The 24,727-nt window shown below is 46.5% G+C and overlaps 1 protein-coding gene across 4 annotated transcripts in view; it reads right to left on the bottom strand.

The window, feature by feature from the left end:
- RSU1 (Ras suppressor protein 1) overlaps positions 1–24,727 on the bottom strand; it is a 413,060-nt gene that overhangs the window by 362,051 nt on the left and 26,282 nt on the right. For 3 of the 4 annotated variants that reach the window (XR_002336347.1, XM_021064827.1, XM_021064829.1), the window contains exon 3: positions 22,421–22,471. The exons of the other annotated variant lie outside the window; for it this stretch is intronic. Coding sequence is in view for 2 of the 3 variants with exons in the window: in XM_021064827.1 (XP_020920486.1) it covers positions 22,421–22,471 (51 nt within the window). In the remaining variant the exon portion in view is untranslated. The remainder of the gene's footprint in view (positions 1–22,420; positions 22,472–24,727) is intronic. 4 annotated transcript variants of the gene reach the window in all.

The following is a 24,727-nucleotide window of genomic DNA, read 5'->3' as shown; positions in this document are numbered from 1 at the left end:
AGAAAAATAATTTTTCCTTGTGACACGAACTCTTAGGATTTACTCTCTTATATACAGAATTAGGCTTTTATCATTGTCATGTCTTGTCTCTTAAGTGCAACTGTTTTCTTCCTTTTGGTTTCCTCCTATCTCCACCCAAATAAGGTCAGCAAGCTCCAAATTCCTTCCCTAGTAGCGATCCATTCATCAGACTGTTTTCATAATGGGACATCTAACTGTTCTCTTAACGTCGGAATCAATCACAGTAATTTTTAAAGTCAACCTTAACTGATGAAATAGTCAAACTGCCTCGTTTCTGATTCTGGCCTCTGGCCTTTGCACCATGATCAATACAGAGACACACACCCCTCATATCAGATTAGTGACCAATCAGGGCATTGTTATCATACGGCACTATCAAAAACCATCTCAGGAGTTCCCATTGTGGCGCAGTGGTTAACGAATCCGACTAGGAACCACAAGGTTGCAGATTCGATCCCTGGCCTCGCTCAGTGGGTTAAGGATCTGGCGTTGCCATGAGCTGTGGTGCACGTCGCAGATGTGGCTCGGATCCCGCGTTGCTGTGGCTCTGGCATAGGCTGGCGGCTACAGCTCCGATTAGACCCCTAACCTGGGAACCTCCATATGCCATGGGAATAGCCCTAGAAAAGGCAAAAAGACAAAAAAAAAAAAAAAAAAAAAAAAAAGAAATCTCAGTAGCATGATATAAATGAGTATGGAGACCAAAGGTTAAAATAAACCACCAGGGAGCTGAAAGGTTTCTCCTTCCCCAGAGTGTATCCTTGTAAATATGAATTTAATAGCCAAAAGCATCTTTGCCTCAAAAGTAGTAACTCTCAGTTCCCTGGGGGCGCAGTGGGTTAAGGATCTAGCACCGTCATTGCAGGGGCTCAGGCTGCTGCTCTGCTTCAGGTTCGATCCCTGGCCTGGGAACTTCCACATGACGCAGGTGCAGCCAACAAAAAAAAAGCACTAACTCTCAGAGTTACCATTGTGGCTCAGCGGGTTACGAACCCAACTCGTATCCATGAGGATGCCAGTTTGATCTCTGGCCTTGCTCAGTGGGTTAAAGGATCTGGCATTGCCATGGCTGTGGTATAGATCACCATTCGACCCCCTAGCCTGGGAATGTCCATGTGCTGCCAGGTGCAGCCCTACAAAAAGAAAACAGAAAAGAAACAAGAGCAAGGTGAGCGGGACATTCCTAACAGATACCTGAGATACTTAAGGAGACAACCACGCCAAGAACTCCAAGGGCAACTCTCCGGGCAGGAGAAGCGAGGTGGGCAGGCTCCCTGTTCATTACGGCTGGGAGTCCGCGTTTTCAGCTTTATCAAATGTCCAAGGTATCGATGACCTGACTTCTTTTAGAGGGACACAGGCTTGGTGAAAGTTAAGAGCAAAGTGTTCACCGGAGGCGGGGACTGTGCAGATTAGAAATCTGGGCAAGAGGCCGTGGTCCAGATGCAAAATGAACAAGGCGTAGTCGTTACTGAAGAGGCTGCGGCGGGGCTGGAAATGATAAGGCAGGTTTCAATGGGCTCGTCAAGGCAGCTGGTCCTTCCAGCAGCCACACTCTCCAGGGCCAGCAGGAATGCGGGTGAGCCCTACCTGGACAGTGTGGCTGCAAAAGCACACCTCTGGGTGTGTCATCAACAACATGCTTCGGCGCAAGAATGCTCGGTATTCCCTTTGGGTTAGGGACCATGAAGAAATTCACCAGGCCATCACGCTGTGCTTGCTGGGTTTCTAGGTGGCCAGGTTTACCTCTTCTCTCTACCGGGACCCTGAAGTGTGTCAAGTGCAAATCTCCGTTACAGATGACTACAGCCCTGGCTCAGAGACCTTGCACTTGGCTGCCCCAGTTCACCCGCCAGCTACCACGAAGCTCCCTCACTGCACTGATCCGATTAGTCCGAAGAGCAATAAAGAAAGTTAGTGCAACCCGGAGAAAATGATGATCTCAATTTAACCACAAACCAAGAATAATGCAGCCAGAATTACTGCTGCCTTCCCAGAGTTACTTTGCCAATGCAATTAAACGCTGGTCTGCAGGTTTCACCTTCTGTGACAGGATGAGAGATTATTTCACTCTCCTTGCTAAATCAGCCCAATTTAAACCCTCAGATTATGCTAAATGTGATTTACGGCTTGGTTTTGTGGACACAAACAATGACCCCCGCCCCCACATTCAATTTATTCAACCTCACTCAGATTTTTAGTGTGCAGGCGAATTTTTGGCTTAAGACACCATTCAAACGAGAGGAAAGAATTACATGACTAATATTCTTCCTAAACTACAGAATCCCGCCCCACCCCCATTCCCGGCGTTAGTAACAAGCAAAAGAAATTAACCTTCAGACCTATTTGGATGGGCTAACAGCCACTCTTTGAACCAATGTTTAAAGGATGCTTAGATGGTGCACAGAAGTGAATACTTTTGGCACCTAGCATTGCAATACTTTGGGGATAAAGCGGAGGCATACGAGTTAAAGAAAATAAGATCGGAGTCGATAAATGGAGACAGATCCAGTGCTTGAAAGCAAACTAATCCCAACAAAACGGTCCATGAGAAAATAACCAGTTCGAATATGAGTTGTGCAGTAACTCAATTGTGGGAACCACCTACAAAAACCTATTATGGAAAGAAGCAGCCATGTGTCACTGGTCCAAATATTCCAGTGGAATTTTCAAAAGAGCTACGTGACCCTAGCGAGAAGCAGCATTTTAAGATATAACTAAACAGTGAGCATCACTATCTTTCTCATTCTGCATCTGCAATGTTCCTTTTTCATCCATCTCTCCAGCTTCTGCGTGTGACCCCCACCGCTGCAACACACGGTCTAAGGGAACAAGGAGTTGAATACACACAAGAACGAAGGGCCGAGTGATGGAAGAACTCAGGAGGCCTGGATCCCCTGGCAGCCCCTGAACTCGCTTTGTGTCCTTAACTCAACTCCCACCCTCTCTGGGCGTCCGCTGGCTCCAGTATAAAATAAGAAGGCTGGATGATGCCCATTTCTCCTTCCCCTCCACGTGGCTTCAGCGTGCGAGGATTCTAAGAAGAGCTGGGTTACAAAAATCAATGATATGGATTTAAATAATGCAACAAATGGGGCCCTCAATTAGGACGCTCAGCCATGTAGAACTTTGCTTACGACAGAGAATTTACCATCATTTTCTGTCTAACTAATGATGGCTGCTTCAATCTGGAGACTTGAGAGCCTGGAGAAAGTTGCAGAAAGGCCCTCCCAAGGACTCTGAGGTGCTGCCTGGGTCCTAAATGCTATCTTCTGCTCTGGGCACGGGATCAGGCGACCACTGAGGCCACTCTCAGCCCAGCGCTTCTGCTGCATTTTGGAAAAGGTGACAAAGCTGGGGTCATGTCACCCCAAGAACTATGCCCAGAGGCTCATCTTGGAGTAGCTTCTCACATTTGTAACTATTCGGACAAGCCCAGGAAGACACTCTTTTCCTTCAAGTCCTCCTCAAGCGAAGAACCTGAAAGTGACGCTCGAGTTTCTTCCATTCTGAGAACCGTGTACCCATCCAGACTCAGCAGTCAGCCCCACTCCAGGGTTTCTGGATGGTTGTGGAGCTGATCTTGGAAAGACAGCCGTGAGTGATGGCTTGAAGCGAGATCTTAATTCTCTGCTCAGGAACTGAACCTGGGCAGCCTGGATGAAAACCGGGAGTCCTAGCCACTAGACCAGCGAGAGGCTCAAAGCAGAATTGCCCTGATTCTTGCCCCCATTGAAAGCAAGAATGTTGCAAGGAGGCAAAGACTGTGAAAATGGGTACAAGGTTTATTGTTAGGAAACACTGTACAACACGTGGGAGAGCACATAGACACAGAGTCTGTTTAAGGCAGAAGCAAAGCAGTAACACATCCAAAGGAGTGAGGGTGGGAACTTCCCTCTCAATGAGGAGCCCCGAGAGGTGGTTTAAGCTACTTACATGGAGCAGCCCAGTAAGTGACTGGGCGTACTGACCCCACCCAGTTTCCTCACCATCAACCAATCGGAGAACTGTGCGCAAGCAGATCACTTACCCTGCCACCCCACTCCTTCACCTGGCTTTTAAAAATGCTTTCCAGGAGTTCCCTGGTAGCACAGTGGGTTAAGGGTCAGGCGTTGTCACTGCAGTGGCTTTGTTTCTTCCAGGTCTTTGTTTTCCAGTGGGCAATTATCTTGTTTTATCTTTCACACCACACCAGACCCAGAGCCCTTCAGATCCGCGTGCACCTCCTTTGGCCAAGCTGGATTCCAAAGCAAAGCATGGCAGGAAGGTTGTCCAGATTTATTAAGGCCTGGCACCCTCCCTTTCAGACCCAGAGGGGGTCTCCCTGACCCGAGGATGGGACGTATGTGACCTCTTGGTCTCTTGCCCCAGCAGGACTGAGCCCCCTCTTCTGATCCTGTCATTACGTGTTTAACAAGGTCCCAAAAGACAAGTACCAATCGCTTGCCTTGTGCCTGCTGTTATTTCTATCTTGAAGTATAAACAGGTGGCTGGTTGTAAATGTTTATCTAGGAGACCACCTACCTCCTGCCTCAGGACAAGAAACCTAAAGTGCCTGGGGGCTCAGGAAGGGGGAAGCGGGGTGCTCACCTCCAACAACACCTCTTTGTAACATTCCCTGGGGCAGGAAGTCCAACCCACTGACTCAGCTTTATTTCCGAACAACGGCTTGAATCCTCCTAACAGGACACAGCTCTGTCTGCATCAGTTACATTTACCACAGGCACAGCCACCGGGGGCTGCAGCGATGAAGGGAATTCACAAACCTCATGTTACACCCAAGAACAGGCTTCCTCCACTCGCTAACAGCAGCTAACCGTTTCCCCAACTTAAGAACCTAAATCAACTATTATAGCACCCGAAGCTTCGCTCTAGGAACATTTTCCCCCAGAATATAAAATTAACAACTGCACAATCAATAACTTATTTTCTTAAAGGCCTTTAGTTCATTCATTCACACAATCATAAATAACAGAAGATGCTCTAGGGCTGGGCGTCCAATATTCATTCAGCCCCCAGTTCTGGGTGGCTGTTTAAATGTAAATCTAGATGGGGAAGATGGTACACTGGTGCAGCCCCAAAGGAAGAATACGGAGGTTCCTCCAAAAACTAAAAAAAGAACTATCCTACCGTCCAGCCAGTCCACTTGAGTATTTGATTGGAGGAAATAAAATCACTATGTCAAAGACGTATCTGCACGGCCACCGAAACGCAACAAGAGCCTAAAGGGCAGGACCCAGTGGGGGCCTTCCTGGGCCAGCCCTTGCCCCACATCCTCTGCTTCGGCCCCTCTGTGTGCACCCACACAACAGTATCTGATGAGCATTTCCTGAGGTGTTTTACCAAATCTGAAAATCCCCCCACCCCTTCCACCAAAAGGAAGATGGCAACTACCTGATGACCCTGAGCACGGACCACCCCCCCAGGCCTCCTGGAGCCCAAGGACTGATAACGTTAACCCCATGCCTCTGCCCAGTTCCCTCACCAACAGCCAATCAGAGAACTGTGCACAAGCTGATCACTTACCCTGCCACCCTACTCCTTGGCCCGGATTTTTTAAATGCTTTGTAGGAGTTCCCTGGTGGCAACTTAAGGATCAGTCCTGGTCACTGCAGGGGCTCAGGTCTCTGTTGTGGCACAGGTTCGATCTCTGGTCCAGGAACTTCTGAAAGCCACGGGCATGGCCAAAAAAATGCTTTACAATTTTGGTTCGAGGAGTTTGTTTTTTGGTGGGAGTGGGACGTGAGCCACCCACATACTTGTATGGCCGGCAATAAACTTTTCTCTGCTCCAAACTCCTGCGTTTTGGTTGGTTTAGCCTGCTGTGTGTCAGGCACATGGACTGGCAGTAACAGTGGGGTCATTTGCGTCATTATTCACATCAGTCAAATGTGGACACAACCAGAATGTCCTTTCACAGATGAATAAAGAACATGTGATACAAACACATCCTGCACCCTCCCCCCACCCCAGACACAGACACACAAATCCTATTTAGTCATTAAAAAAGAAGGAAATTCTGCCATTTACAACAACACGGATGGATGGTGAGGGCCTCATGCCAAGTGAAGGAAGTCACACAGTGAGAGACCTTGCCGAGATCTGGAATCTATAAAAAGAAAGCACAACACACAAACAGACCAAAAAATCTCATGGAAAAAGACATCAGACTTGTGGTTACCAACACTCCAGAGGTGGTGGGGTAAGGGGGCGAGTCGAATGAATGGTATTAAAAAAAGAAGAAGTATAAAAAATAATAAATAAATTGAAATCTAGATGAACTGAAATTAAATAAAATCCATCACTCAGTTGCTTGGTCACAGGAGCCACAGTTCCAGACCTCAGCAGCCACATGTGACCAGGGGCTACCACAATGGACACCACGAGTACAGAACCTCCAGCTGCTATGCCAAGTTCCCCTGGAGAGCAGTGCTCTCAAGTAGGGCCTCACACCATCAAATTCATCAGAATTGCCCAAGAGCTCAACCGGGAGTAGGGGTGGGGTCCCCCAGAGTTTCTGATTCAGTAGTTTGGGACGGGGCCCAAGAATCTGCATTTCCAACACGTTCCCAGGGTGGGGGGCGGTGATGCTGCTGGCCTGGAGACCCTATTTTGTTTTGGTTTGGGGGGGGTTTTAGTTTGGAGAGGTTTATTGGCCGCACCTGTGGCATTCTAGCCCAGGGATGGAACCCACGGCACAGCAGCAACCTGAGCCACTGCAGAGACAACACCGGATCCTTAACCCACTGAGCCACAAGGTAACTCCTGGGGGACTCTATTTTGGTTGAGAAAACTTTTAAGTCAGTGGTAATATGAAAATCATTCACCCAATATATATGTCCCTTCCTGCACATAAGGATAATGCAGAGTCAGATCATAATAATCAATCTTATCCAAATTAGGCCTCCTCTGCCACCCACATGAGCTACTGAGGCCGGGGGCTGATGAAATGTGAAAAAAAATAAAATTGGGAGTTCCCACTGTGGCTCAGCTGGTTAAGAACCCAACATATTGTCCATGAGGATGCAGCTTCAATCCCTGGTCCCACTCAGTGGGTTAAGGATTCAGCATTAGCCCATCACCACAAGTGGCAACGTAGATCACAGATGCGGCTCAGATTTGGCATTGCTGTAGCTGTGGTGTAGGCAGAAGTTGCAGCTCCAACTCGACCCCTAGCTTAGGAACGTCTATACTTCAGGTACAGCCGTAAAGAGAAAAAAGAGGGGAAGAAAAAGAAAGACACTTCCAGTGGCTCAAACACCCAACCTGGGGGCTGCCAGCAAATCATTTCCAACCAGCGTCTGCTCCCCGACACAGATCACTCTGGTGAAGCCAGCATGGAGTGGCGTGGATGGCATTCAAGGAAATAAAACACCAAGTTCCCTTGTCCACCGGACCCCATGACCACCGGGCAGCAGCTTCCTCCCGCCCCAGTGCAGTCACATGCCCAGGTGCCCCCTCTGACTTCTGACGTCACTGTGGAATGCTGGGCGGCAGTGACAGCAGGGGCGGCTCAGCTGGGGGGCTGCCGGTCCAAGGGCTTTCGGAGCACGAGCATCTTGCAGCCCCTGAGGCGAAGCAACAAAACTGGGGAGGGTGACAGGCACCACGCAAAACATAAGGATGGGAACTCGGTGCATGCAGCCCACGGAGGTCACGCACTGGTCTTTGGGACCATATGGTCCTAGCGACAGCCGGGTCCCCTTCGGCTAGGAAAGAGGAGGAAGAGAGGAGGCAGCAGCTGCTGGGAGGTACTCGTCATCAGCAGGGGCGGCACGAAGTCGAGAAGTGAACTCCAGCCCCATCTCCACCAAATGCCCCTGCCCAGCTATTCCTGCCACATCACCCAGGCCGGCTTCAAACCTGGTGACTTCTGCAAAGGAGACGCACTCAGCTAGGGAGTGAAAAGCAGGGGACCCAGCCTGCATGACTCTTGGAAACCACAAGTCAGTGGCTCAGCCGTTGCCTCTTTTTTCATTTCTGGCTGCCCCCTCAGCATATGGAGTTCTCGGGCCAGGGATCAGATCCAGGCCACAGTCACGATCTAAGCTGCAGCTGCAGCAACGCAACGCCGGATCCTTAACCCACTGAGCCTGGCCAGGGATCGAAACTGCATCCCAGCCCTCCCAAGACACCACTGATCCTGCTGCATCACAGGGAGACCTCCCAGCCACTGCCTCTTTTATAGGAAATCAGCTTTGGGCTACCAGTCACTCCAAGTGTGAGGAGGAGGAGACTCAGAGCAGGGACCACCCGCCCACAGAGAGGCCAAACCAGGACAGGAGCCAGCAGTGGGCTCACACCCTGGCCTGCCTTCAGAGATGCTGAAGTGCCAACCCTGCACCAAAGAAAGCCGGGAGGTCCCATATGGGATAACGTAGAGCAGGAAAAATCGAATAGCACTGCTTCCCCAAGCTGACATACTGATACTGAAAAGAGGAGATCTCTGTGGCCACAACAGGTAAGAATGCCTGGTCAAACTGCTACAGGTTCCTGCTGCTACATAAAAATTAACAGAGATGGGGAGTTCCTGTCATGGCGCAGCAGAGACAAATCTGACTAGGAACCATGAGGTTGCAGGTTCGATCCCTGGGTTAAGGATCCAGCGTTGCCATGAGCTGTGGTGTAGGTCACAGACACGGCTCGGATCCTGCACTGCTGTAGCTGTGGTGTAGGCTGGCAGCTGTAGCTCCGATGTGACCCCTAGCCTGGGAACCTCCATATGCCACAAGTGTGGCCCTGAAAAATCAAAAAAAAAAAAAAAATTAAGAGATGGATAAACAGATGGTAAAAGACCTTCCAATGAGGCCAGTTATGCAGATTCCTAAGTTCCACTGCTGCAGAGAAGTTACTAGAAAAATGACCAGGGAGTTCCTGTCATGACTCAACATGCTAAGAACCTGACTACTATCCATGAAGACGCAGGTTCACTCAATAGATGAAGGATCCCGGGTGGCTGTGAGCTGTGGTGTAGGTCACGGATGCAGCACAAATCCCAAGTTGCTGTGGCTGTGGTACAGGCCGGCAGCTGCAGCTCCAATTCCACTCCCTAGCCTGGGAACTTTCATATGCCATCGGTGCAGCCCTAAAAAGCAGAAGGGAAGGGAGGAAGGAAGGAAGGAAGGAAGGAAGGAAGGAAGGAAGGAAGGAAGGATGGATAGATGATCAAAAACACAAGAAGACACAAAAATGGGTGCGATTATTCATGAGACAGTGGGAGGAGAAAAACCAGTTGAGAAGAAACGGTAAAAGCAAACACGGTCTTGCCCCCACTATTTCCTGAATACGACACTGGATAATCACCACCACGTTGGTGGGAAGACACCAAAGGAACAGAAACGATGTGAAAGATGAGACGACAGGAAATAGGACTTGGGGCATTTTCTTGGTCAGAGGGCAAGGACAGTCCTCTTCATCCTAAGCCCTAAGAGCTGGAAAGTGTCAGTCGACTCACAGCAGAGGGCATGTCTCGACTAATTACACAGATGTCAATTCTCTTAGCAAATCTGGAGTCATCATTCTGAAGGCCATTTTAATCATCACAGGTAAAAAAAGAATTTCACTCTCGCATAGCAGTAATTATTATACTCTTCAGAATCTTATATGCAAAAAAAGGTCATTTGTACCTATCGTGATTAATGACTTTTGTTTTCTGCCCCAAAACACACACGGTGGCTAAGGAACTAATTAGATGACAGCATACGAATTGGAAGTTCAGAAGTATATGGACAAGAACCAGCTTCACAGGGATCTTATGGGATTTTCCACAGGGCAGCCATTAAAACAGTGAATTACAGTAGTTACAGGTTATTTAAAAACATAAAGTTTATGGAACAGTAAAGCAAATCCTCATTTAATAAGATCTACGTGTTCCTCGAGGTAAAAATGAAATCACCAAAGAGCTAAACAGCCACCCAACAAAGGTCAACCTGCCTCCGATATTATTAGCGTTCTAAGTGATGAGAATAATGCTACTTTCAGTTCATCAAAGGTACTTACTGGGCACAGCTACACCTAGAAGGACATACGTAGTGGATCGTGAGCCTCCTTAAAAGTCTACATTTGGTTAGATCTACTAACCAAAAATAGCCCTGACTGTTATTGATCCCTTATATTGATTTTGCAATATTGTTGCAAAAAAAAAAAAAAAAAGGTCCAACTCTTTCAGCAACAATGAGCATAATCAATTATATAAAAATTAGAGGGAAAAAGTTACAAGCAAGCAGCATAGCAGATTTTATAGAGTCTAACATACAAAAATCTCTGTCCCTGGGCTTGAAAAGGTATATAAGCAAAGCCAAGCACATCTCCTAAAAAGCTGACCAGCAGGAGTTCCCACTGCAGCACTGTTACCTGACTGCAGTGGCCCAGGTTGCTGGGGAGGTGCGGGTTTGATCTCTGGCCCGCGGCCGTGGGTTAAAGGATCCAGGGTTGCCGCAGCTGCAGCCTGGAACCAATCCCTGGCCCGGGAACTTCATATGCTACAGGTGCAGTCTTAGAAAAAAGTTTAATTTAAAAATTAAAAAAAAAAAAAAAAAAAAAAAAAAAGCTGACAAGCTTGGATTTCTGCTCCTCTGAGGACACGGAATTTTAGCTGACGTCTGAGTCTTGTACTAAGGTCCTGAAGGAGCCAAGGAAGGGTCCACACCATCTTCAGGAACCCTCCCAAACCCTGAGTTCTTTTCAGGAACACACCTTCGAAACGACACTTCACTGCGGAGCCACGCAGGACACTGACACACAGCTGTACTTTGGGAGCTGGGTCGGAGGAGCAGGAGTGCTAACGGGAAAGGCAGTGGTGGCCTTGGACAGCCTGGGAGGACGTGCCATGGAGTGGAGGGGCCAACAGGACGGAGGGCCCTTCCTCAACGAAAGATGCCAAAGAAGTCTGGAAAGAGCCAAGAGCGAGAAGGAGAAGAATGCCAAGCAAATCTCCATCAGTGCAGAAAGCGAGCTCGGGGACAGAAAAAAAGCTCTTCAATAAAGAAACAGGCTCTTCGATAAAGAAATCTCATTGTGACTAGTACTATACACACTCAATCCTCAATTATGAAGAGGAGACAAAGGACAAGTCCAATGCTCTCTCTCTCTCACACACACACACACATACAACACGCATAGCCAACAGTCTGTCTTCTCGTACAGTGAAGTATGACTTTAGCAAGACTCATACACACGGGTTGCTTCTCTCCCTTCCTCGCCTCCTGTTTCAATGCAGATGAAGCGAGTAAGGGAGGCAGGAAGGAAGCGGATGGAGGATGCCTGGCGCCGGAAAAATCCTCCTGGTACCTTTGTTAACTCCACTTCTAAGGATAACGGCTATGCCTTTAGTGTGGGACTCTCCCTGCTCGTCTATCTGAACAAGTAAAGATCCAGGGCCAATGACTGGTCCCCGGAGCTCAGAGATGCCCTGAAGTGAGGGGCTCCCTGCCCCTGGGTATCATCACGAGAGGCAGGGAGGGAAGGCGGGCAGAGGCTCAAAGCCATCATAAAGGCACCAACCTCCAGCTCTAGAACAACCCCCTGCAGCCTTGCGGTTCCCCCTGGACACAGAGCAGGGCGCCCCAAAGCCCTAAGTCCTTCCTTTCTTCCTTTCACACTCAGGTCGGGGTCTCTGGGGGCTGTGGTCCTGTGAGGCTCATAAGCTGTGGGTACCTGATCCTGTATTTGCTACACAGTGCTATTCAAATGGCTGGAAAGGAGGGCTTCATGGAGAAAGATGAAAGTTCATCTCAACTTTTGGAAAGATGAGCAAGCCTGGCAGAGAGGGGCAGGCATTTCTGCTAAGAATCAGGGAACTCGGTTGGAGATTACACAGGCGGGGGAGAGGGGGAAAGGCTAATGGGAGAGCAAAACATTAGACAAAAAAGTTCAGATGGAAAAGAGGTGAAAATGAGGTTGAGTTTGTTAACTTGTGGCCAATGGTATCTGACTGACAAAGAGAATGCAAACTTGAAATAAGGCATTCTCCATGTTTTACTGGAGTTGAAAGAGTACAAATATATACTACAGACCTCAAGCTACTGCGGGTTCAGTTCCAGGCCATCAAGATAAAAAGAGTTTCCTAGCGTACACCGAAGTTGTGTTTCCCCTATGCTGCAGTCTATTGAGTGTGCAAAAGCATTATGCCTAAAACTATGTACTTACCTTCATTAAAAAAATGTTCTTGCTTTAAAAAGATAACCATCATCTGAGCCTTCAACGAGCTGTAGTAACATCAAAGATTACAGATCTCCGTGACACATAATAATGAAAAAGTCTGAAAGAGTGAGAGGATTGCCAAATGTGACAGAAAGACGGGAAGCGAGCAAATACCATTTGAAAAACAGTGCCGACAGGCGTGCTCAGCACGGGGTTGCCACAAACCTTTGATATGTAAAACAAACAATATCGTGAAGCGGAATATAGCAAACCACAATAAAACAAGGTCAGCGTGCATGCATTTTACTTGAGATTACAAATTCTTTTTTTTTTTTTTGTCTTTTTAGGGCTGCACCTGCAGCATATGGAGGTTCCCAGGGTAGGGGTTAAATTGGAGCTGTAGCCCTGCCTACACCACAACCACAGCAACTCGGGATCCAAGCCACGTCAGCAACCTACACCCCAGCTCACAGCAACACCAGATCCTTAACCCACTGAGCCCAGGAACTCCATATGCCATGGGGTGGCCAGGGATCGAACCCGCATCCTCATGGATAAGTAGGGTTGGTTAACAGCTGAGCCACAACAGGAACTCCTCATGAATGGTTTTAACAGGGTCCACAGACTTGGTGAAATGGTAAGAATTATATGCATTCTTCCAAGAATCACAGCTTTCACCCTGATTTCTCTTTAAAAAGATAAGTGAGTTGGAGTTTCTGCTCTGGCACAGCAGGTTAAGAATCTGATGTGGCCTCTGAGGGGGCTCAGGTTCGATCCCCAGCCTGGCACAGTGGCTTAAAGGATATGGCATTGCCACAGCTGTGGGGTAGGTTGCAGCTGCAGCTCAGGATTCAACTCCTGGTCTGAGAACTTCCATATGCCATGGGTGTGGCCAAAAAAAAAAGTTAAGAACTGCAAAAACTGCTCTAAAAGAATGTACATACCCAAGAATAACACTTTTGAGACTATCTTCTCCCACCCTCCTACAGGAACATATTACCTCAGAGAGAGAGTCAACAGATGTTTTATACGGAAGTTTCTGCTAGGAAGTCAATTCCATTTGAGGCTTCTACTGTAAACATGAAAAGAAACCCTCTCCAAGATCAGTTCCCTGCAACGGGCTAGTCGTGGCTGTGAAAGTGACAGGTTCAACCTGCCTGCACATTATTTTCTCCACAGCCTGTCATCTTTCTGAAATGCGCGTAAGTGAAGCTGTTCCACGTAGCAGTATACAGAGGGTGTTCCCGAGGTGGCACAACGGGATCGGCGGCAGCTCCGCAGCGCCAGGACGCAAGATCCATCCGCGATCCGGCACGGTGGCTTAAAGGGTCCAGTGCTGGTCTGGACTGTTGACTGTGACTTAGATCTGATCCCTGGCCTGGGAACTCCATACGCCATGGGGTGGCCAAAAAAAGAAAAAAAAAAAAATTATTGCGGAAGAAGTAACACACTACCCTTGAGCTCGCTTCCTCTGAGCACAGGGCGGGACTCCAAGAAAAGGAATTTGCGGGGAGGTACACCGGGGGTGGGGATGCTGAAAGGAGAGGGATCAGAGGACGACAGTGTGCTGAGGACACAAGTGCATGGAAACCCACCTTCTCCAACTTCACCCACTGGCCTTGGGCTGCGCTGGAGCTGGACTCTGGGGCCAACAGAAGCTTCCGTCTCATGACCCTGCATGCTTGCTCACTACACGCCAGAATAACAAACTCCCAACTCCAGGCCATTTTTTTAATGGTACGAGGGGTATCATCGGAAAGATACTGTTCAATTCATGGCTGGCAGACACAATGCTATGTATATGTTGTTGGTTTTTTTCCCAAGTCCAATCTTTCAAATGATGGCACAGGAACAAACTGATAAATGGGCACTAATTAAAAAAATAAGCTATTGATCAAAGCCTCTGTATTATAAACCCATCCATACCCTGTTAAAATGCAAACAGCCAAGTTGTTTTGATATTGTCACAAGATAAATTCATGACACGGAGACGATTTATTTTGCATATGCCCCCTCATAGTTTAATTTCATACAAGCCATACACAAGAACTTTTGCTCACGGCATGACAAATAATCTATGAAAGGGGAAATAACGAGAGACTGAGCAACAGGAAGGTGCCGAGGACTGGTGAAGGTCATTCGTACAAGTTGGGAGAGTTAATTTTTCTCACTCATCTCAACCATCTATTATGTCTGTAGAAAAGGATTTTAATTTATTGTGCTTTTTAAAAACTGCTTCATTTTCTTCATTATAATTGGATCTGCATATTCTGAGATTGCGATGTTTTCATGTAAAACATGCTGCTTAATGACTTTATAATAACAGAGTGGAGATCCTATCGACATACACATATATACACCGGCATAAAACCTTAAGACGTTTCTATTAACTCCCATATATTTAGAATATTATCTTTATAAAGAAATTATTGAAATCACTAAAGAAAATATCCCAGCATTTTCTTGTTCACTCTAATTTCAAATTCATACATGGGATATAACAAATAAAAACATAATCCGTTTAAAAAAAAAAAAAACAAGTTTTGCCATAACACTTGGGTTTACTGCCTGTCTTGCCGTTTCCGACACATAAAATGACGAGATACGGTCCCAGTTAAGGCTTGAAATGGCCGGGAAAACTGGTAATATCTCAAGAAAACATTTCACATGACAGTTAAAAAGTTCAAAGCATAAAACTAAACAATTACATTCAGAGACCCACACTTAGAAAAGGTTTACAGAGAGCTGGCTGTTCAATGTTTGTACAGAGTAAAGAGACATCCTTTGCATTTTTTGCAGAAAATGATGAGTGTTTAATCCTTAACATGCATGGGCCATAAGATGAAAAATACTCTTGTCGTATTTAAGGTGCTGGCAATACCTATACATGGGTTTGGCTATAAGAACAAAACTACTTTTAAAATGAAGAAAAGCATCACATTAAAAAATTGATGCACAGAGGTTGTTTCATCATTGATGCAGAATGCAACTTTCTTCATAATGAATACTACGCTTCCCTATACAGTGGCATTCTAAAAGAATATAAATATGCACAAAATGGACATTTCCCTGAGTCTTACATGGTTATTTTTAATTAATATCTGGTTACATACATATATATTTTAAACTTCATTCCACAGGGGGAAAATATCTCACAAATACTCAATACAAAATGATATTATAGAACGCCATAAAATTCTCCCAATTTACAGAAATTGGAGGCAACATTTCTAACATGAGAAAGCAGCCATAACAAGCACTAAAAATGACATGTGAAACTGAATGTGGACTTTAATTTTGGGAGCCAAAGAGAAAAATAACATACCTCCTTACTGAAGGATCTACATTAATTATGGCAAAACTGCACAATGAAAATGGCAGGAGCAACAATCCCCGTTGGACAGAGCCGAGAAGTGTGGGGCGGGGGGTGTGTGGGAGAATTCATCTGACAACACAAATTTGGTTTTTAATCTTTTAGCTCAAGATGAGGGGGGAAAGAAGCATATCCAACAGTGACCTCTAGTGGACAAGTCTTAAAATGGTTGTCTCAGAAAGAAAGCTCTTGAAGACTGAAAATAAGGAGCAAAACATTGACAAAGTGAATTCTCCCAAATACCATAAAAACCAGAGGTGAAATAAAGTGCAGACTAAAAAAGACGCAGCTACCACTGGCTTACGAAGGAGGGTCATCACAATGGCAAGAGGGCAGAGACACAGGAAGATCAGCTTCGAAATCACAGCTGTGTCCCCTTCTTAGAACCTGAGAGCAAGCAAGCCCTTAAGTCTATCCCCTAGCATAACTCACCACCGACCAACCCACTAATCAGCCAGCATTTATATTAAGACTAGGCCCATGTTCCCCAGACGGAGTTCTTTGCCTGCGTCTGGTTTTATAAATGCCGGTGAAAAACCAAGTCTGATTTGTATGATGCATCTTATGGGATCATTGCCTATGACTCCAGGTATCTGAGCAACCGCAAGCAAGGACAGCACAGCCAGGGCAGTAACTTTGGAAGACAACCACTGCCAATTTGATGAGGATCAGCAGCCATTCAATGAGTTGTAACATTTCTAAAAAAAAAAACTCAGCACTGGAATTCCCGTCATGGCTCAGCGGTGAGCAAACACGACTAGCATCCATGAGGATGCAGGTTTTGATCCCTGGCCTCGCTCAGTGGGTTAAGGTTCTGGCATTGCCATGCACTGTGGTGTAGGTTGCAGACGTGGCTCGGATGCCGGGTTGCTGTGTCTGGGGTACAGGCTGGCAGCTGTAGCTCCGATTCAACCCCCTAACCAGGGAACCTCCATGTGCCGTGGGTACAGCCCTAAAAAAAAAGACAAAAAGACAAAAAAAAAAAAAAAAAAAAAAAAAAAAAAAAAAAAACACCTCAGCATCCTCCTGGCACTTCTGGGGGATGGTATGATATATAAGTGAATGACAGGGTTTCTAAGTTCAAGAAACTTAGAGTAGAATTAACTGTATGAAAATATTAGTATTATTGAGATCTTAAATATATAAAAACTGTTAAAGAGTAACAGGCCCTGAACCAGAGTGCCTAGAAGAGACAGTCACTTCCCCCTTTTGAGAAGTGAACTTCGGCTGAGCCCACAGTGGGTTGTCAGGTGGTAAAAAGCACCCATGACTGACTGCGCACTAGCTTTCCCCACTGTGGTCTGGGTGCCTCTGAGGAGGTCAGGCAATTCTTGGAGACAAGGCCGATTTGGTTCCAGACCACAACAAAGCCATTACTGCAAAAAAGGGTTTTGGCTTCCGGTGTCTGTAGAAGTTATGTCCACACTGTACTGCTGTCTTAAGTGTGCAAAGCATTCCATCTAAAAAACAAGCTACCCACCTTAATCAAAAAGGGACACACGAACCTTTCCCCAGAAAAGAAACTCATGCACTTGGAGAACAGACTTGTGGTTGCCAAGGGTTGGGGGAGAGGGAATTTGGGGTGAATAGATGCGAACTATTGCCTTTGAAATGGATAAGCAATGAGATCCTGCTGTACAGCACTGGGAACTCTATCAAGTCATTTATGATGGAGCAGGATAATGTGAGAAAAAGGAATGTATACATGTATGTGTGACTGGGTCACCTTGCTGTATAGGAGAAAATTGACAGAACACTGTAAACCAGCTATAATGGAAAAAAAAAATCATTTTTAAAAAAGTACTCAAAAAAAAGTACTTTATCTCTGGAGTTCCCATTGTGGCCCTGAGGGTTAAGGATCCGATATTGTCTCCGTGAGGATGCGGGTTTGATCCCTAGCCTCGCTCAGTGGGTTAAGGATCCGGCATTGCTGAAAGCTGCAGCATAGCTCGCAGATGCAGCTCGGATCTGGTGTTGCTGTGGTGTGGCACAGGTCTCAGCTGCAGATCCGATTCCACCCCTAGCCCAGGAACTTCCATATGCCGCAAGTGCAGCCCTAAAAAGAAGGGGAAAAAAAGGTACCTTATTGCTAAAAAATGCCATTACCTTCAACAAGTTGTCACCTTGTAGCTGGTGGAGGGTCTGAAACAATACGAGAATTGCAAAGTGTGACATGGAGACACAAGTGAACAAATGCTGTTGGAAAAAAAACGGTGCCAACAGACTCGTTCAAGGCAGGGTTGCCGCAAACCTTCAACTTCAGAAAAATGCAGTATCTGCAAAGCCCAGTAAGGCAAAGCCCCCAGTGAAACCAGGTGTGGCTGTTCCATCTCTGCCCTTCACTTCTTACATAGGAAGGCAGCCTTGTTACCGAGAAGGTGACGTGGACATCCACTTTGTGGACGTAAGGTCAAGGTTCTCTAGCACGCTCACAGTCCAGCACATTCAACATGAGTCCAGAATTAGTTCAGAAACCAAAGTGTGTGGTGGCCACATCTACGCACGTCCGTACATGGATTAATCCTGAAGAAACTGTCAGGTTCCTACAATGACCACTTCACCTGAGGCCAGCTGTCCCCCCTCCCCCCTGCCACCCCCGGCCCTGCCTGGCATCTACCTGCTTCCTTCCATCCACCATCACTGCTTGACATGACCCATTTCTGAGCAGCCACTACGTGCCCAGCAACAGGCATTCAGAAATAAGAGATGGCCTCTGGCTTCAATAAAGCTGGAGGGGTACCTGGAGGGAGAAAGCACGGGGGGCAACAGAGGGACAGGGAAGTGCCACACTGGTGTCAAGAGACCATGAGGAGTTCCTGTCGTGGCTCAGCAGAAACGAACCCAACTAGTGTTCATGAGGACGCAGGTTCGATCCCTAGCCTCTCTCAGTGGATTGAGGATCCCGTGTTGCCATGAGCTGTGGTGTAGCTCGCAGACACGGCTCAGATCTGGCATGGCTGTGGCTGCGGCACATGCCAGGAGCTGCAGCTCCAATTCCACCCCTAGCCTGGCAATTTCCATGTGCCACAGGTGCAGCCCTAAAAAGTAAAAAACAACCACAACACAAACCGTCTATGAACATAGGAACTGGGAGACAAGAGATTTCCAGTTGGCCAGGGCAGGCAGGGGGTGGAAGGTGGGGAGAAGGCAGAGGATGCCCTGCAGGGGGGGCAGGGAGGGGGCAGGTGTAGGGGGCAGTTGCAGGCTCAGGGAGAGAGGATGGAGGGGAGGAAAGCCTGGCTGAGGGGAGGTGAGGCAGAGCAGGGAGCTTCTGAAATCAGAGGAACAGCGGCTCCTACTGGGGATATGTGGGATTACAGGCAAGCGTGCAGGGACCCAGCAACTCAGGTGGTTCTGCAGGCCTGGGGGGAAGACCACATCTTTACCCTCCAACCATTCGCACTGGGCCTGAAAGACCCAGATTTCCTTGCTCCTCTGCCTCCCGCCTCCTTAAATCCATCATGGATTTAAGCAAGTTGTCACAGGCACAGTCATTCCCCACTGACTTCCCCAAAATGTGTCAACACTGCCCCAATCCTCCAGGAGCAGCTGCATGATGTGGGATCTCAGTTCCCAGACCATGGAATCGAACCTGGACCGTGGCGGTCAAAGCATCAAATCCTAACCATTGGACCACCAGGGAACTCCTCCAGTCCCCCAGGCTTAAATGTTAATCATGTCATAATTGAGAAATAATTACAAGAAACCTCTAAGAGCGATAAGATTGATCATCTTGAAAGATTTTTACAAACTGAGATGTTGAAAACTTAGAATTTCTGCTCACAAAAATCTTGGGAAATGTTAAAGGTCATCAGCCCGCTCTCCTTCCTCATGGCCTCAGGGATGTTGCGTCCTCAATGTCAAAACCACCAGCAGGGAGTTCCTGCTGTAGCACCAAAGAACCAGCCTCATCTCTGGAGCACCGGAAGGCAATTTCAATCCCCGTCCCAGGACAGTGGGTGAAGGATCCAGTGTTGCCGCAACTGCAGCACAGGTCGCAACTGCAATTCGGATACGATCCCTGGCCTGGGAACTTCCATGTGCCACAAGGTGGCTCACCACCCCCCCACCACAAATAAAACCCACAAGCAGGAAAAAGTGGTCAACTGAGTGCCAGGCTGTTACATCAGCCCCACAGAAACCAAGGAGTCAGAAGGTATCCCCAGATAAAGAACCCAGTTTAAGTAAGCTGGTCACTGATTCCATAAGTACACAAGTGGAGACATCAGCCAACAAAGTAATTGGCAAATGAAGAAAAAACCACACAGACTTTTGCAGGATACAAGCAGTGCCGAGGGGGTTATCTTCCAAGTCCCAGTGGTTTGAACACGGGGCTGTCAGCCAGACCCCATTAAAAACCACGGAAAGTGAAAGACACTGATTACAATAAAAAGTGACAGGAGGGTGGGCTCACCCAGCCCCTGTAATGCATATTTATATTTCCATCAAATGGACATATTTACTATAAACACTGGAAAACCACAGCAAAGCCATTCACTTAAATGCCAGAAAAATAGTAAAAGATGCTAATTTGACCTTAGTGGAACAGATTGGGTGTCACTGACACTGCTCACAATGGTATGAAACAGAATTTACCAAGACAATTAATTAGAGTGTACTGGATTATATCAAGAGTGTCTCAAATGGGAAAAAGAAAAGAAAAAGGGAAGAAAAAATATAAAGTTTGGACCCATATACAGTGAACCTCTTGAACAGCAGACACAATTTAACTCTGCGTTTCTGCCTTCCGAAATGAATCTCCTATCGCACGCCTGGAAAAAGAAACTGATCCCTTGGTCCCTGAGATTTCTCTCCTTGTGGACATTGAAAAAACAGGAGTTCCCGGGCAGCACAGCAGGTTAAGGACCCGGCGTTGTTGCTGCTGTGGCACAGTTCGATCCCTGGCCCCGGAAGTTCCACATGACAAGGGCACGGCCAAAAAAAGAACAAAGAAATAAACTACAACCATCTGAAAAAATTTTTTAAGGACCAGATCAAGAAATGATATAACAGGAATAAAACACGTTTGGCTTTCTTGTTTCAACATAAACTGTCTTTCGCTCCAATGATGACACAAGATCTAACAGCGGTAGTAAGCTTGGCGATGAAGAAATATTTTCATGAACTAGATGACAGAGAGCTTTAGGAATTTCTGTTCACAGAATCCAGGGGAATTTAGGGATTACGCAGTCCACCCTTCAAAACAAGCTGCAAATCCCCTCTGAACTGGGATTAGAGTCTCAGGGGAGGGCCAGGACCATTTGCTCCAGAAACAATGAACGTGGCAGCATAGTGCCTGGTAGAAAAATGATCACATGTGACCGGCCACCTTCGTTTTTAGCTGCTGGGACTCCCAATTCTCAACCATGACATTTGCGCCTCTCCGCCTCTGCCTTACAAATATGCGCTGTTCTTTTTTCTTTTTAGCTAAACATAATCAGTCTGTCTCTTGCACACAAGGGACCTGAACTGCCACTCTTAATTCTCAATCAACAGCCCTTATTGAAGTGACATCGCTTCAAGCTGTGGATGATTCACACACACATGCGCGTGCACGCATGTACACACACACACACACACGCGTGCACAAATACACAATCATAACACAAATCCCCCCACTTGACATCCTGTGTGGTTTCCCTGGACTCTGGAAAGCTCCCCAACAAATTCTTGCCACATGATTGGAAAATCATTCAAGTCTGCAGGAAATAAGGCAGGCACAAAAAAGTGACAGTCAATTAGAAAGGAGAAGCGAGAGTGAGTCCCTGTTATTAAAATCTTTAAAGCCACGGCTCTAAGAATAGAGTGATGAGCCCACATCACTCACACAAGCTAGGCTTTACAAAGAGGTATGAAACCTACTCCACGTCAACCCTGCCGCTGCCAATGCTCAGGACAATGTCCCTCAGAAACCAGACTCAAGAACTGGAAAGAGACAGACGCAAAGGTATAGAACACAACTCGTGCTCCCCCCACTCATCACGCAGGGAAAGAAAGTCTATCAAGTCACATTTTCCCCTTTGGAGGAGAAAATATCAATGAAAGCAAAGAACTCTCGTTCTAGTTTGTTTTTCTTTTAATGAGAGTTGCAATGTTTATTTCAGGTTCTCACTCTTTTTTTTTTTTTTTTTTTTTTTTTTTTGCCATTTCTTGGGCCGCTCCCGCGGCATATGGAGGTTCCCAGGCTAGGGGTCCAATCGGAGCTGTAGCTGCCAGCCTACGCCGGAGCCACAGCAACACGGGATCCGAGTCGCATCTGCAACCTACACCACAGCTCACGGCAATGCCAAATCGTTAACCCACTGAACATAGGGCAGGGATCGAACCCGCAACCTCATGGTTCCTAGTCGGATTCGTTAACCACTGCGCCACGACGGGAACTCCTTTCTTTTTTCTTTTTTGCCACACCCGCAACATGAAGAAGTTTCTGGGCCACGGATCAAACCTGTGCCACAGCAGTGACCTAAGCCACAGTAGTGAAAATGCAGGATTAATCTACTAGATCATCAGAGAACTCGCTACTCTAATATTTTTAAGTGCTTTTTTTTTTTTTTTACCCCCATGAAATAATAACGAAAGTCCCAGCATTTCAGGTCACAGTAGCATTTACCACGCCCGAAGGGGACCATTTCCAGAGAGGAAAATAATGTCACTGCCTCTCTTCCATTTACATGCATGATAGGGAAGAAGCCTCAAAACAGAGCAAATGACAAAACACAGGAAGGCCCCCTCCGCCCAGGTAACTTAGTGTCACCCAAGTAACTTTTCCGTTTGCTCCAATGATCATTTGTCGTGAATGTCTTTAAAGGAAAAGAGCACAGCTGGCAATATGACCAGTCCCCCAAAGGCAGAAACTGTGTGAGAGAGAGGAGGGTGTTGACTTACTTGTCAGCTTGTTGTGGCTGAGGACCAGCTGTGTGATGTGGGCCAGGGTGACTGTAAAAAAGAAAAAAAATCGCAGTCAGTTCATGGACCCAAATCATCCCTATGCGAGATTCGTGTCACAGGAGCAAAGGTGACAAGGACCAGTGGGCTCCCCTCTGTGAACCTGGTCCTCCGGCCCCCACCTGAATAACCCGTCTGGGTCCTAAGAGCCCATCAGGAGAGCCGGCCCAGAGCCTGGAGAGGAACAACGCCCTCTGCTGGGCTTCAAAAAGTACACCATCCAGATAGAGACCCCTGGGAGTTCCCACTGTGGCTCAGTGGGTTAAGGACCAGGCATTATGTCTGTGAGGATGTGAGGATGCAGGTTCGATCCCTGGCCTCACTCAGCGAGTTAAGGATCCAGCATGGCTGTTAGCTGTGGGTTAAGTGGAGCTGCAGCTCCAATCTGACCCTTAGCCTGGGAACTTCCATATGCCGCAGCTGCAACAGTAAAAAGAAAAAAGAAAACAGAGACCAGAACAGAGAAGGCCCACAGCACGTTGCTTCCCCTGCACCCATTATCAGCCCCCAAATTCCCCTGCAGGCTCTTGGACGATCAGAGAAGAACCTCCCATGAGTGCCTCCTGGGTTTTGATTGACATTTCAAAGCACCTGCAGAGGGATCACCAACTTCGAACATTATCATGGAGGCTCACTCTGCTTCAAGAGACACCAGCTTTAAAAAAAAAAAAAAAAAAATGTTTTTTTCCAACTACCAAGAAAGAAAATACACCTATATCCAGTTTAAAAAAAAAAAAAAGAAAAAAAAGCCAGAGGGAAAAAAGTGACCCATCTTCTACTTTGGGTTCTAAAACTTCACAGTGTAGTCAGCAAGTTATACGTATATTTCATTTATGGGTGAGTATATATGTGTGTGTTATATACATATATATATTAAATTAAAATATAAATAATTATACATAATTTATTAATTATACTAATTAAATACAGTGTACTTTCTGGGGGGTTTCTCTAGCAATATATGTTTTTTAATTTTATCATGGTATAGTTAATTTACAATGTTGTATAAGCTTCAGATTCACAGCAAAATCAATTGGTTATATACATTCTTTTTTCCCATATAGAGTATTACAACACACTGAGTAATTTTCCTACACTATAAAGTAGGTTAAATACAGCATACTTCACAATTTTAAAAGTAGATATATTAAACATACATAGAAACATCTCCAATATTCTTTCTATAAGAGCATTTTCTTAGTGCAACAGAGTTTTTTCCTTAAAGGGATAATAAGACAAATATTTCTTTCTCAAGAAAGGTCTCAGTGTTGGGCCCCTGCAACCTCGAAAAAAAAAAAAATTATTTGTCACCCCTGACCACAACTTTGGAGTGTCTTTTTTTTTTTTTTCTTTTTTCCCAAACTACCACAAAGTTAAAGTTCAAAATTTGAACCTCTGAACCTGACCCATTTGAAACGAAGCTGTCTATCAGCCTAGTGTCCCATCAACTTTAGGTTACTCCTGCATAACCAGAACACAATCATCAAAGTCAAAACTGAGCATAACACATCATTACTGTCTAATCCTGAGGCCCCCATCCATGTTTCACCAAGTGTCCCCAACAGGAAAAACGGATCCAGCTCAGAATCCACATCACATGTGGCTGACAGACCTCTTTCAGTCACCTCTATGTCTGAGTACCTGTTTCCTTGACTTTCATGACTCTGGCAAGTGTGCAGCCTGCAGGCCAAGTTATTTGGTGTTACATCCTCCATGTGGTTTTGTCCTTTGTTTATTCTTTTTTTTTTTTTTTTTTTGGTCTCTTTAGGGCCATACTTGCGGTATGTGGAGGTTCCCAGGCTAGGGGTCGAATCAGAGCTGCAGCTGCCAGCCTACACCACAGCCACACCAACGCCGGATCCAAGCCTCACCTGCGACCTGTACCACACTCACGGCAACACTGGATCCTTAACCCACTGAGCAAGGCCAGGGATCGAACCTGTGTCCTCATAGATACTAGTCAGATTCATCTCTGCTGAGCCATGATGGAACTCCATACTCTTGATCAGATTTAAGTTAATGCACCTCTGGCAGGAATACTGAGCAAGAGCAATCTTCTGACTGCTCCCTATCGACTGGCTCAGGGTTTCAATCTGCCCATCACTGTGACCATCCCTTCATCACTTATAGCTGCCAGGCTTCTCCACCGTAAATTTATAAATTCCCCTTTGTAATTAGTAAAATGGGGGGGAGAGCAGGTTTTGGCTATGCCTGCGGCACACAGAAGTTCCAGGGCCAGGGATCAAA

Source organism: Sus scrofa, chromosome 10, assembly GCF_000003025.6.
Source record: "Sus scrofa isolate TJ Tabasco breed Duroc chromosome 10, Sscrofa11.1, whole genome shotgun sequence".
In the NCBI taxonomy this organism is placed as follows: Eukaryota; Metazoa; Chordata; class Mammalia; order Artiodactyla; family Suidae; genus Sus; species Sus scrofa.
The sequence above is the reverse complement of the archived record's forward strand: the minus strand, read 5'-3'. Positions and strand labels throughout refer to the sequence as shown.